General features: G+C 51.2%; 7 protein-coding genes across 7 annotated transcripts; 4 read left to right on the forward strand and 3 right to left on the reverse strand.

Moving 5' to 3' along the window:
• Positions 1 to 73: 73 nt before the first annotated feature.
• Positions 74 to 528, forward strand: HO133_002538 (uncharacterized protein; the record flags this gene model as incomplete). The annotated part of the gene is made up of 2 exons (XM_037293464.1): positions 74 to 200; positions 251 to 528. The coding sequence occupies 2 exons, from the start codon at positions 74 to 76 to the stop codon at positions 526 to 528; spliced, it is 405 nt and encodes a 134-aa protein (XP_037150293.1).
• Positions 529 to 2,370: 1,842 nt separating this feature from the next.
• Positions 2,371 to 2,737, reverse strand: HO133_002539 (uncharacterized protein; the record flags this gene model as incomplete). The annotated part of the gene is made up of 2 exons (XM_037293465.1): positions 2,371 to 2,496; positions 2,552 to 2,737. The coding sequence occupies 2 exons, from the start codon at positions 2,735 to 2,737 to the stop codon at positions 2,371 to 2,373; spliced, it is 312 nt and encodes a 103-aa protein (XP_037150294.1).
• A 1,192-nt stretch (positions 2,738 to 3,929) lies between these two features.
• On the forward strand, positions 3,930 to 4,265 carry HO133_002540 (uncharacterized protein; the record flags this gene model as incomplete). The annotated part of the gene is made up of 2 exons (XM_037293466.1): positions 3,930 to 4,110; positions 4,195 to 4,265. 2 exons carry the CDS (start codon positions 3,930 to 3,932, stop codon positions 4,263 to 4,265), a joined length of 252 nt encoding a protein of 83 aa, XP_037150295.1.
• A 993-nt stretch (positions 4,266 to 5,258) lies between these two features.
• Positions 5,259 to 5,635, forward strand: HO133_002541 (uncharacterized protein; the record flags this gene model as incomplete). The annotated part of the gene is made up of 3 exons (XM_037293467.1): positions 5,259 to 5,324; positions 5,376 to 5,463; positions 5,544 to 5,635. 3 exons carry the CDS (start codon positions 5,259 to 5,261, stop codon positions 5,633 to 5,635), a joined length of 246 nt encoding a protein of 81 aa, XP_037150296.1.
• A 957-nt stretch (positions 5,636 to 6,592) lies between these two features.
• Positions 6,593 to 7,806, reverse strand: HO133_002542 (uncharacterized protein; the record flags this gene model as incomplete). Its single annotated transcript, XM_037293468.1, has 3 exons — positions 6,593 to 6,694; positions 6,746 to 7,045; positions 7,099 to 7,806. 3 exons carry the CDS (start codon positions 7,804 to 7,806, stop codon positions 6,593 to 6,595), a joined length of 1,110 nt encoding a protein of 369 aa, XP_037150297.1.
• A 588-nt stretch (positions 7,807 to 8,394) lies between these two features.
• Positions 8,395 to 12,133, forward strand: HO133_002543 (uncharacterized protein; the record flags this gene model as incomplete). The annotated part of the gene is made up of 6 exons (XM_037293469.1): positions 8,395 to 8,471; positions 8,523 to 8,607; positions 8,661 to 8,819; positions 8,875 to 9,298; positions 9,355 to 11,805; positions 11,859 to 12,133. 6 exons carry the CDS (start codon positions 8,395 to 8,397, stop codon positions 12,131 to 12,133), a joined length of 3,471 nt encoding a protein of 1,156 aa, XP_037150298.1.
• Positions 12,134 to 12,355: 222 nt separating this feature from the next.
• On the reverse strand, positions 12,356 to 12,791 carry HO133_002544 (uncharacterized protein; the record flags this gene model as incomplete). Its single annotated transcript, XM_037293470.1, has 2 exons — positions 12,356 to 12,511; positions 12,594 to 12,791. 2 exons carry the CDS (start codon positions 12,789 to 12,791, stop codon positions 12,356 to 12,358), a joined length of 354 nt encoding a protein of 117 aa, XP_037150299.1.
• Between the last annotated feature and the right edge of the window lie 126 nt (positions 12,792 to 12,917).

Genomic DNA, 12,917 nt, shown 5'->3' on the forward strand with positions numbered 1-12,917 from the left:
CATATTTCACACATCTGGCCAGTCCGCCCAAAGTCTGGATCACGTCTGGATCGTGCCAAACGATATCAAAGCCATGGCAGCATGGGTACTTGCGCGTTGTGTTGCCGGCGGCAAAGGAGGAATGGTCACGAAGGGGTTGGAGAACACAATAGACTCCATTACCAACAGCGACAGCAAGATCTTCCCTGATCCCGCACTCCGTAAGATGATATCCCCAAACCTTCCGCTGTGTTGCTGACGTTAGTCAAAGCCCCAAGCAGCACCTTCTACAGTCTCCACGTATGGAATCACACACCTAGCGACATAGACTGGAACCCTGGGAACAGCGATCCCGACGTTGGAGACGCTCTAGCCCAAAGTCTTCACAGAGCTGGACGAGCAGCACCAGCCGGCAGTCCTGCGGAGGCGGAGCTCGAGCGCCGTGAAGACTATCTTTGGGCGGCTGTGGGCCGGACGGAGTATGGGGAGCCGGTCACTAACTGGTGGGACGGCCCTTCCAAACCTGGCCTTTCCTCAAGTGCACGTTGACTCACTGCGGATACGAGCCATGATTGTTATTCAAATGATTGTGGTGGTGATTTGACAGTGACGCGACTGCGCAAGGCGTTTCCGTATGCCCATATCTCCATGTTGTGAAATGATACAGATCAGTCCGTAGGTTCCAAAACCAATGGCAAAAGCTCGTTCCGCTGCATATCAGGTGCACAGTATTCCAATACACTATGAGCTTGCAATAGATGCGCACATTGTACTATTCACATCAACTTTCGGCTTTTTGAACAAAGTGAACAGCTAAAGCACACACATCTCATAACCCATTATCATATCTCCACCAAAATCATTCAACCGCCCTACTCCTTGCACACCGCGTGTCACAACACAGCGACCAAGCCCGCAACCGCCCCCAGACCAACAGCAGCCGCCAACGGCACATGTGAATGACCAGCGAGACTCTTCTTCGAACCTGTCGCCACACCCATGCTTGTCACCGCCGCAAGTGTCGCTGGGGTGGCGGTCGAGGACGTTGGAGAGGACGAGACGACATGAAAGATGGGAGTTCCTATGGAACCTGACGCTGGAAGCGTTATAGGATGGACTGATTGCGTGGTCATTGGAAATAGTGAGGATGTGGTGGGAGAGCTTGAATTGTTCCTGAAAGTGTGGATATCAGTTGGGGAAAGTTCTTAACAGAGAAAAGATTACGAACAGCTGAGCCCCGGCTTGGGCGTGGACGAGGCTCACGGACAGGGCAACGATCTGCAGGCAGGACGAATGCATTTTCTCTTTTTGGTTTTCAGCGCATGACGATCCAAGGATGTGTTGCAGGGAAGTCCTGAATATATCTTCCAACGACGGGAATAATATGGCAATGAAAAACCACAAGAAAGTCCACCCGTAGATGCACTCCTACAAAGACCACGACCCGAGACTTTCTCCGATGTGTTTATGCAAGTAGCCGGATTGCTTGTCGCTCGGCTTCAATCACCATGCATTTTCGAGATCAAACAGGCGGAGATATTACCAAGACATCGCGATAGATTTGTCCAACAAGCAAGCCCCCGTTCCGACACATGTTGACCTACCTAAAAGTCGCGATGGAGGTTTGTTTGAGATCAAGCAGAGGGACCTAAACCTATTCATTCTCGGCTGTTTGCCGCCTTTGTAGGATCCAGCCTAAAAGTCTGAGGTCCAGTGGAGCGTGAATCGTCCAAATTTTACACTAGATTACCGGGAGGGTACAGATCTCATGCACACGTTCCCGTAATATTGTCCCGAAGCAGCAGATTTGGGAGTCGGATGGCAAAAAAATCGGCGAGGCGCAGATTACAGGGGGAAGACGGGACACCGATTCCTGGAAACGATCCAGTAAATATGACATCAGCTCAGCATATTGTGTTCAACTTGGAGGAGGCCGGCGCGGTGTTTATATTCGTGCTTTCTGGGTGTGAAAAAGACTGATCGGGTATTGGTTGCGCAAAATGTTATCAATGTAGGTACGATGGATAGGAGCGAGGTCGCTGGGGTCGAGTTCAGGAACCGGCTTGGAGTTAGAGGAGTAGAGAGGAGGCTGGAGGGAGCGGGAGGAGTCCATAGCTGCTGGGTGGATGATGAGATGAGGGATGTCAGAATAATTGGCAGCGTAGTCTGAGATGCGCTTTGAGAAGCAATACCAAAGGCATCAAGTGAGCATCTAGAGCCAACTATCGGCAAAGGTTGTCTAATTAGGCTTCTAGAAGGACCAAAAACCAACGACCGTGCATGCAGAAACTTTTATTACAGTAAAGGCATTTGGCATGCCGACAAAAGAAGCAAGGAACCTGTCTGACACATCCTGCAACTCAGCACTGGCAATGCCAGACTTCGGAACTCCTAAAGCCCTGCAAATACCCCGACCAATAGGAGGATCCCAACGCTACCGGCGAAGCCACGGAGTTGACCGGCGCTATTTTTCTTGGACTTGGTAGGCGAAGCGGAGGCAGCCGTGGTCTTTGTGGCCTGGATTAAGTCAGCAAGCCGTGCTATCTGCCAATCCATATGTTCCTCGTCTCACGTTTGTAGGACTTGAAATAGCTGTTCCGGTGGCGAGTCCACTTGCTGTCTTGCTTGATGTCCCTGCTGGGCTAGATGATTTCGCCATGGCGGACATCGACGAGCCAGAACTGACAACGGCCACTGGGGTGGCCGCCGTAGATGTCGTTGCTTCAAGGCTCGTCGTCACAGATGGGGTGGTTGCCATTACGAGGGTAGGGCTGCCTGTAAAGGTGCCATTGTCAGCTCTTGCTGCTATGATTGCGCTGCTCGCAGTCGCGCTCATCATGCTCAACCAAGGCCGATGGAGTCGAGTGCGAATTGGTTTTGCGCTGGAGTAGCGGTAGATTGATCAGGAAAAGCCGTACCAGTCTGGAAGGTGACAGGGACAGCGGTCGAGCCCGTAGTGGGGCTGGCTGAAGGGTGTGTTCCGCTGAGGTAAAGGCTGAATATGGAAGCTGCGACATCTGCAGCGCCGAGAGTGTTGGTATCAACTCTGAATTTGGCATCATGTCAGCTTGATCGATTTTGTGTTAAGGAGAGGTCCACCAACGCTGTAGGGACAACGTTCCCTTGACCGAACACCAGACTCGCGAACAGGATAACTGTAGGCACAGAGAAGAGATGCATGATGACGCTCGAGGGTTGGAGTGTTTCAAATTAGGTTTTAGAAGGATAGAAGTGTGCTTCTTCGAAGGAGTGATGATGCAAAATGCAAGACAACGAATTTCGAAATAAAACTAATTTCCCATCACTCACAGCTCAAGCACCTAGCCGTCGCCTTTCCTCTTTGGGATGCTTCGCCCACATCACAAGACCTTGCCGTGACACCGTGACTATTAATAGGAAGCTTGAACGTTGTTTCACATTGTGATTTGCTTGCGGATTTCGAATGCTTCACGCAAAAGATATGCGTTTCATTTCGTTTGAAAGCCAAGATCCCAGGAGAAAAGTTCAAGATTGCATTTATATTTGCTGCCGCCACCGCCTCTGCAAGAGTCACCTGATTATGTTGCCTGAAAGATTGTGGTCATGTGGGGAACAGCATGTGGTGAGATTTGACACTATGCTTGCTACAAGCGAAGCAAAAGGATGAAAGAATTCGGAGTGCGTATCGAAAAAAACTCATTACAACAAAGGTATCTGGCTCGCCGACAAAGGTAGGAAAGAAACCTGACTAACGCACTCCGCAATACAGGGTTGAGATTGGGCTGTTTCAGTTGTACAGCTCAGTGATCATCCCGATGAGGAAAAGGATCCCGGCAGTACCAGCGAAGCCACGAGGTTGACCGGCGATGTTCTTGTTGGAGCTCGTAGGTGAGGCGGAGGTAAGCGAAGCCGAGGCAGCCGTAATATTAGTAGGCTGGGTAGGGTGGGTTTAGTGGGATACTCTTTCTGACATGAGAAATGCTGCTTCTCTTACATTGGCAGTACTTGAAGCAGCGGTTCCGGAGAAGGATCCGGATGTTCCCATTGTACCAATGTTGGTTGAAGTGACCATTCCGGCTGTTGCTGATGACGCTGATGAGCTTGATGCTCCCGCCATGACCGAGGACGACGGGACAGAAGTGGCGGGCGTTGGTGAGCCCATGGATGGTCCTCCGCTAGTACTGTCTGCGAGCGTGTCATTATCAGCTCGTGCAATCGAGGCTGTGCTAATTCTAGTCGCCCTCGTCATGCTCGATGAATACGCGGCCGAGTCGGTTTTAGACAGGTACGAGGCTGGACAACTGTGAAGTAAGGGTGATGGGGCCGTACCACTCAGACCAGAAGCGACTGTGGCTACAACAGCACTGGGATTACTGGCAAGGGAGCTAATTGCGTTGGAGACGGAGCTCGGCACTGAAACACTCGGTGATAGATCTGCATAGTTCGTGGAGCTGAGGCTGGCTCTGGAGACCGTGGTATTAGCATAGAATTCTTCTCAATCTTGGGAAGGGGTACGAACGCCGAAAGCTCGGATGGTCCTTGACAGTGGACAAGACCTGCAAAGAGAAACACAACTTGCAAAGAGGAGAGAAGCATGATGATACACGAGTGGTAGGAGACTGAACTTAGGTTGCAGAGAACGACGGGATGTTTCTTCGTAGAGGAATTGAGCGAGTGAGTGCCATTAAACTCGGAGGGGGGCGGCTGTACATGTACTCTCGCAAGCAATACAAATCTGCAAGCATAGTCAAGCTTCTGGCCGTCGCTTTTCCCCTTTTACGAGCATCGGTCCTCATTGGGATACTTCAGCCAAACACCATAAGACGTTTCCAAGACACTGTAACCAGATGTGACATTGATTGAAATCCAGATCACATGGCGAACGGCGTGCAAATTTAGAACACTCCGCCCAATTGACATGAATTTTACTTGGTTTGAATGCCAAGAAGAAGAGGTCAGATCGCTACCGGCCCTGCATGGATCACCTAACAATTACCCCTCAAAGTGTGGGGTCAGGTGGGGAACAGCATGTGTCCAGTGTGAACACTGAAATGATAGAATTCGTGGTGTGTAAGATGTTCGTATTTTCTTGCTACGAGAATGCTAGCTATGTGATCGTGCTAAGCCATATTTGGCTTAGTAAAATGTAACTTACCGGGTTATAAATCTGGCCTTCTCCCTGCCGTAAGACATCCTCTCACCAAAGTGCTTTTCAAGTCAACTACACAGCAGAAACATCAACTTTTCAAACTCCCCAAGTGACAAAACAACCTCGTTCAAGTCGATTCATCTCAATCAAGATGTCCCAATCATCCGGATCCGGCGGAAAGGGGTACGACGTGACCAGCTCCGGCACCAACAGCCAGGTATGTTCCCCATCCAGCCTGCCCTGAGACACTTGCCAACCTATTTGGCAGGGCAACCGCTACGACAGCCGAGACTACACCCCTTCCACCGGAGGCAGTCAAGCCAACGATAACACCTATCATTACTCCAACAACGACGGTAAGTCGGAGTTTTCCATAACCGTGCGGCGTGGTGATGTAGAGATTCCAAAAGTAGCGAGAGTCTGAGACAGAGGACAGGAAGCTACTATTACAGCAACTCGAACGGATCCACTTACCACAACGACGGCAATGGCGGGTCGAAATATACCGCTCCTGGAGGGAAGAAGTGACCCGATGGACAAGACATGGGCCTGGCCTGAACAAAGATGGTCATCTTCCGGGTTAGAGGCGGTGGTTGTTCCGTGATATTTGCCAAAGATGAGCTCCGAAGAGATGCTTGCTGTCAGGTAGATTCCGTAGAGATGCAATCCAAAAGGAACTGCTGCTCGGTGTCCCCTAATATGTGGCAAGATGTTTGATTGAAAGCCGACATGGTTTCGTTATACGGAATAAGCGTAGCGCTTCTGCGACATGAAACAGCACGGTAGCTCAGCCCCAGCCCCTCCTTAGGTAGATGTCCTCAAACGTTCTCACGGCAATCACTACCAAAGTGTGGACTCCCCTCCTCTTCCCGGTAGAAAGGGTAAGTCAATCCAGATCCTTACCAATCCTCTGACGAGGACGGTGAGTTTCTTGAGAACAGTTGATGTAGGTTCTGTCTTATGATCTTTGGTACGAACTGATGAGGGTCAAAAGGGAGTTATTATCACGACAATCCGAACGGCTCGCGGTATTACGTTGGGGGCAACGCTATGTCTGCTACAAGTGGGACAAGATCCGCCTCTGGGGAAAAAGTGGGAGGGACGTCGTATGTTGGGGGGATTTCGTCACTCGGATCTGAAAGCAAAACATGTGGGCAGGGAAACGAGGGTAGCATAGTGAAGAGGTTGATCAGCTATAACGGCTTCGTGATTACAGAGCTAATCAAATTTGATGCCTTCGTTGACTTATCAAAATTGAAGGATTGATCCAATATATCTGTTTGAATAGCGTGGAGTGAAAACCCGTGCTCTGACATCTCCCACTGACAAACAGCCTCTAGAGTATTTCCATCTGCAACGCAACCATCAAAAACTACAAGGTGGTTATACATCGTAAGAGAATACAGCGGAACAGCCTTTTTCTCACTCACGCAATCTGTAGGACGCCCACGACGAGAGATGTCATATAGACAGTCGGAGTAGAATCTAAAGCTTCCAGCTTGCCATTTGTTTGACATCCTTGTTCAGAACGGTCTTCCGCTCCTGCACATACCTTGCCAAGTCTTGGGCGGCCAAATCTTCGAAAGGCTAGTAGAGAAGATTAGCGCCCGAACCAGCCTGGAATCTACAGCGACATACCTTCTTCTCCCCAACTGGAAGACCCTTCCATTCTCTGCCTATCAGCTTTGCAGCCTCAACCACGCCCAGGCCCTTGAAGTCACCCGATTGCAAACGACCCTGGTAGAAATAATTGTATGGCTTACGCAGGCCTGTGACCTGCCTGTGGTCTTGCAGTGGGGTTGCAGTGACCCCCAGTCTTCTGAGTTGCTGCCTCGCAAGATTGGCGTCGTAGATGATAATTGGAGTGTGGGATTCGATCCATTGACGATGAGCCGCAGCATTCGCGGCTCTGTTCTGATTTGCTAGGTGATTGTAGTGCTTTCAGGTTTTAGTTTGGATAGACGGGTCAATTCTTGAAAGTCAAAACATACCTCAACTTTCTCTGGAGTCAGCTGTCTGTACTCCGAACTCGCTTCTTTCGACAACGCTGCAAAGCTGTTTCCTGTTACACCGCGACCTGCCCTCATCTTTTCTGCTAAATACACATTCCATGCACTAGAAGGAGTTTCATGGGGGCGTTTGAGAGCTGTCGCCTTGAGCTGCTTTGTAGTCGCCTTGAGCTGCTTTGTAGTCAAAGCAGATTCTTGTGCCTCCGTCAACACCTTCTTGGGCTTCTCAGGCTTGGGCTTGGGCTTGGGCTTGGGCTTGGGCTTGGGCTTGGGCTTGGGCTTCGCCTTCGCCTTCGCCTTCTTCTTCTTTGCGGGCTTTGGCTTGGGTGTGATTCTTGGCTTTGACTTCGACTTGGCCTTTGGTACCGCTTTCGGTGTTGTCTTTTCGGGTGCGGGCTTCTTGGCGGCTTTCGTTTTCGAGGTGGTTGGGGCCTTTCTTGCTGCGGTGGTTGTCCTGCCGGTGTGGGCTTTGGGCCGTGACACAGCTCTTTGCGCGTAAGTTCGGCGAATTATCGGTGCATTCAACCTGGATTTGAGGATGAGATCGGGATAGTGTTGCGATTGGGCAACATTGTAGAGAGCGGGCACGCGTTCAACCCAGGAGGAGCTGAGCCCCGTGCGACCATTGCCCAGACGTTGCAGCGTTAAATGGGGCAGTCGTATGACGGACCGACCGGCCTGAAAGATCATGGCGATTCCTTGATATGTATCTGAGTGGGGTTGCTGCGATTGGTAGAACAAACGAGGAATGAAGGTCGAGAAGGAGGTCTCGTTCAAGAAATCTGCGTCGCGTGAGGTGGCTGGTACGCTAGCGGTGTTCCAGGGAACGCTAAGGCTGAGCTAAATTCAGCCTTACAATGACTATATTCTCCCCCCGCTGGACGGCTCCAGTGACACAGAGATGAGAGAGTAACACTTTCGCTATCCATTTGCAAGAAGCAAAGATCTTCTGTGCGAGCCAGCTGGTTGCTACTCATAGACGTCTATACCATCTTCAAGCCAGAGAAGAGCTCGGCTGCTGGACACGCGAAGGAGAATTTCAAGGTAGCTTAAGATCACTTCTGCGAGCATTCCTCACCAACACTCCCCTGGCGATACAAGGAGTGTTGTGGGAGCGATATAATTTGGTTGGAAGCTTTCCCCTTTCACGCAACTCACTCTCCGAAGTACAGTTCACAGGTCAAAGGCGGGATCTTATGGCTCGCCACGGGGATACTCGCTCACCATCGCCTGTAGGCAGCTCCTACTCTGCGTCTGCGTCAAAGAGGCATCACCGAGATGGAGATCGTTATGAGAGAAGTCGACGGGAGGATGGGCGGGGTCATCGACATAGAAGTCGAACAAGGAGCCCTGAGGTAGGTTACACGACATACTCCTATACCAGGTCTAACCTCTGCTTGTTACAGAAGCGGTATCGGGATCGGGACTCTCGTCATCACAGAGATCGATCGAGGGACAGGCATAGGGACGACGATGGGTACCGCTCGAGCCGTAGGGATAAATCTCGAGACCGACGGAAATCTCGGGATCGAGATACCGTAAAGGACTACAGAAGGAGGAGTCGTGAGAGGGATCCTCGGGCGTACAGGGATGATTCCCGCGACCGAGCTCGAAGGCGGAGAGAAGGATCTGCTGACTCTAGGCGCAAAGGGAGAAGAGACGACAGCAGAGATAGAAATCAGAAGTCGGCAGGTGGGAAAGAGGTGAACTCGCCCTCCAGTTTTTCCATGCAGGCGCATTGCTGAACATGACGCACAGATAGCACCGACTCCTACACAGACCGACGAGGAGAAGAAAGCCGAGCGCCTTGCAAAATTGGAAGCTTGGAAGCAAAAACAAGCCGCTGAAAAGGATCGCAAACAGAAAGAATTAGAATCCTCGGGCGGAACTAGAAACCTCCTTGCCGAGATTGACAAGAGAGCACAAGTGTCGCCAGCCGCAGCTTCGCCTGTCTCTCCTTCGACGCCTGCCGCCACCAACGGAGATGCTTCCCCTGTCCCTTACGCCGGCAAGTTCGATCCAAAAGCTCTGTCCAAGAAGAAGGCATCTGCATCATCCAGCGCGAGCAAGCTCGGAACGGACATTGCCTTGCCGGAAATTGCCAAAGCGTCCGCCACCATAAAACCCACCGCAATTGGTTTGAAGGCTGACAAAACAGTAGCACTAGCAAATGGCTCATCAGGTACGTCCCTCGCAAGTTTAAATCACCGCCTCGAACCTCTTCTAATGTATATGCAGCCGCTCCTGCAGCTATGTTAAAGGCTCGTGGCAACGTCAGTGGCTTCGGGCTTGCGAGTAAAGCAACGACCGAACCTGAGAAACCAGCAGCCAAACCCGGTCTTAATTTTGGTGAGGAGGAAGGAGGGCGGAAGAAACTAGAGAAGCTGCCGACCCCTCCACCCGAGGACATTGCTATGGACGACGATACTGCTATGGCTAACGGTGATAAAGAAGACGATTCTGACGATGACCAAGGCATGCAAGACGCTGGTACGGAAGAAGAAGCAGCCGCTGCTGCAAGAGCTGCGGCGGAGAAGCGGGAAGAGCGCCTCCAAGTCCAAAATTTAGCTTATCAAGCTGGTGAAGATCCTGCTGCAGCTGTTCCAGAACAAGCAGAGACCAATGGCGATGCGCTAATGACAGAAGCTCCAAACGATACAACGCCGGACGAGGCAATAGAGGAAGAGGAGGAAGCCGATCCTCTGGATGCTTTCATGACCGGTTTGGGAGACCCAATGAAAGCACCAAAAATCAGCAACGGTTTCAAAATCACAAAGAGCAAGGTCCAGCGGCCCGAGGCCATGTTTGGAGATGACGACGTCGATCTGAACACGGTAACCGCAGACACAGATGACATTCTAGCCATGGCGACCAAGAAGAAGAAGAAGGATCTACCGACCGTTAATCACGCCAAGGTGACGTATCAACCTTTCCGAAAGAGCTTCTACCATGAACCATCGGAGCTGGCGGAGATGACGGAGGAGGAAGTCGCTGATCTGAGACTAGAACTTGATGGGATAAAGATCAGGGGTATAGATGCTCCGAAGCCCGTGCAAAAGTGGTCTCAATGCGGTCTTGGTGTGCAGTCACTCGAGGTAATCCAAAGGCTCGGATACGAAAAGCCATCGTCCATCCAAACGCAAGCGATTCCCTCAATCATGTCTGGGAGAGACGTTATTGGGGTTGCCAAGACTGGGTCTGGTAAAACCATAGCCTTTTTGTTGCCAATGTTTCGACATATCAAAGATCAGCGACCTCTCGATAGCCTGGACGGTCCTGTCGGCCTGGTCATGACGCCCACCCGGGAGTTGGCGACTCAAATCCACAAAGAGTGTAAGCCTTTCCTCAAGGCTTTAAACCTCAGAGCGGTTTGTGCGTACGGGGGCGCTCCGATCAAAGACCAGATTGCAGATCTGAAGCGTGGCGCGGAGATCATTGTATGCACTCCTGGACGCATGATTGATCTATTGGCTGCCAATTCGGGTAGAGTGACGAACCTTCGCCGAGTCACGTACGTTGTGCTGGACGAAGCTGACAGGATGTTCGACATGGGCTTTGAACCGCAAGTCATGAAGATCTTGGCCAATATTCGACCGGATCGCCAGACGGTACTATTCTCAGCCACGTTCCCCCGCCAGATGGAGTCCTTGGCCCGCAAGACGCTATCGAAGCCCGTGGAGATCGTCGTGGGAGGGAGAAGCGTCGTTGCTCCAGAGATCACCCAGATCGTCGAGGTGCGAACCGAGGAGACGAAATTTGTCCGTCTTCTGGAGCTCCTTGGCAAATTGTATGAAGAAGAGAAGAATGAGGATGACCGAGCCTTGATCTTTGTGGACAGACAAGAATCGGCCGATGGTTTATTGAAAGATCTGATGCGCAAAGGCTACCCTTGTATGTCAATCCACGGCGGCAAAGACCAAATTGATCGTGACTCTACAATCGAGGACTTCAAATCTGGAGTCATCCCCGTCATGACTGCTACCTCTGTTGCTGCTCGTGGCTTAGATGTCAAACAGCTGAAACTCGTGGTCAACTACGATGCACCTAACCATCTCGAGGACTACGTTCATCGTGCTGGGAGAACTGGTCGTGCTGGTAACACTGGCACCGCTGTGACCTTTGTCACGCCGGACCAGGAGCGGTATTCGCTAGATATTGCCAAAGCCTTGAGACAGAGTGGCCAAGAAGTGCCTGAAGAGCTCCAAAAGCTTGTGGATGCATTCATTGACAAAGTCAAGTCTGGCAAAGAAAAAGTCAATGGCTCAGGCTTTGGTGGTAAAGGCCTCGAGCGTCTGGACCAAGAACGTGACGCGGCTCGTGCTCGAGAGCGAAAGACACACAAGACTGGCGACGAACCTGACGAAGACGAAAAGGAGGACAAAGACAAGGACGATAAGGGCGACGATATTATCGCCAAAGCTGCTTCAAGCGTCCAGTCGGCTACCGCTCCACCCCCTACCCTTCTTGGTGTTCCCAAAGGCATCGATCTCGACGGCAAGATCACGGTCCATAGGACGGAAGCACCGGCGGATGGCTCGAAGAACCCTCTTGACAAAGTCAGTCGTGCGGTCGCTGGTATACATGATCGTCTCAGCAAGAACCGCGAGATGCGTACTGGGGTGCCTATTGACAACAAGGGCCCTGATGCTGGCGCGTTTCATGCAACGTTGGAGATTAATGATTTTCCCCGTAAGTCTTACTCTCCTGCTTTTTTCGTATGGTCCTTTCTGACACTGGAAAAGAAAAAGCTCGTTGGGCCGTCACCAACCGCACGAACGTCGCCAAGATTCTGGAAGCCACAGGTACATCTATCACCACAAAGGGAAGCTTCTATGCCGCAGGTAAAGAACCTCAAGCGGGCGAAAATCCAAAGCTGTATATTCTGGTGGAGGGAGATACGGAAGTGGTGGTCACCAATGCTATGAGAGAGCTCATGCGGCTACTCAAGGAGGGTACTATTGCTGCTGCTGACAGCGATGCAAGGGCTCCTGCTAGTGGTCGTTATAACGTTGTTTAGACAATGCTATAGTTGTTATATGCATGATGTTCTGAACACAAGCTGCTAATATATCTGACGATATTCAAACAATCATACTCTGCATACTCCTTAATATCACAGCCTCCACAAATCATTTGCTAACGTCGATGCTCCATGCAAATCTCATCCAAACCGTATGTAAAATTGTATCGTCAGGCATCGTAGTCATTTCCTCATATCGTAGACCCACACTCGCACCCATCAATTGTAATTGATGGCCTGACTGTTCTGGTCCGCCTCTCTCCTCCTCCTCTCATCCTGGCTAACATTCTCCAGTGTCCCAGTCCTTGTCTGCGCCCTCTCCTTCGCTAAATCCCTGCCTAGCTTGCCCTTCGGCTGATTCGCCTTCGCACGCTCCTATGGTTTGATCCTAGTCAGCATGACATCCAGTGTCCCTTTTTTGCATCTTAATGGATTCCAAAGAGAAGAGTGTACGTACTTCTGCTGCCCTCGCTGCCGCGCTTTTAGCATCGCCGCTCTCTCCACCAGATGAGCCGCCTAATTTCTGACCCTGGCTACCTATCTTGGGCACCGAGGCCCGAGGGTTTGATTGTGGAGGAGGGGCGGAACCGACTGTACGGCCTGGTTGGGAGAAGGGGTCGTTTTCTTTGGAGGCTTTACCACATAGGTTGCCCATTGTTTTCCGAGGCAAAGGACGACTGGATTCTAGATGTATGTGCCGGCAAAAGGATCATGCTCGGGCTTGGGCTTTGTTGTGGATAGTTTGCATTTGGAGGGGCATATAGCCATAGAACTTGTGTTG

Source organism: Letharia lupina (assembly GCF_014066315.1).
Source record: "Letharia lupina isolate WasteWater1 chromosome Unknown contig_15, whole genome shotgun sequence".
Taxonomy (NCBI): domain Eukaryota; kingdom Fungi; phylum Ascomycota; class Lecanoromycetes; order Lecanorales; family Parmeliaceae; genus Letharia; species Letharia lupina.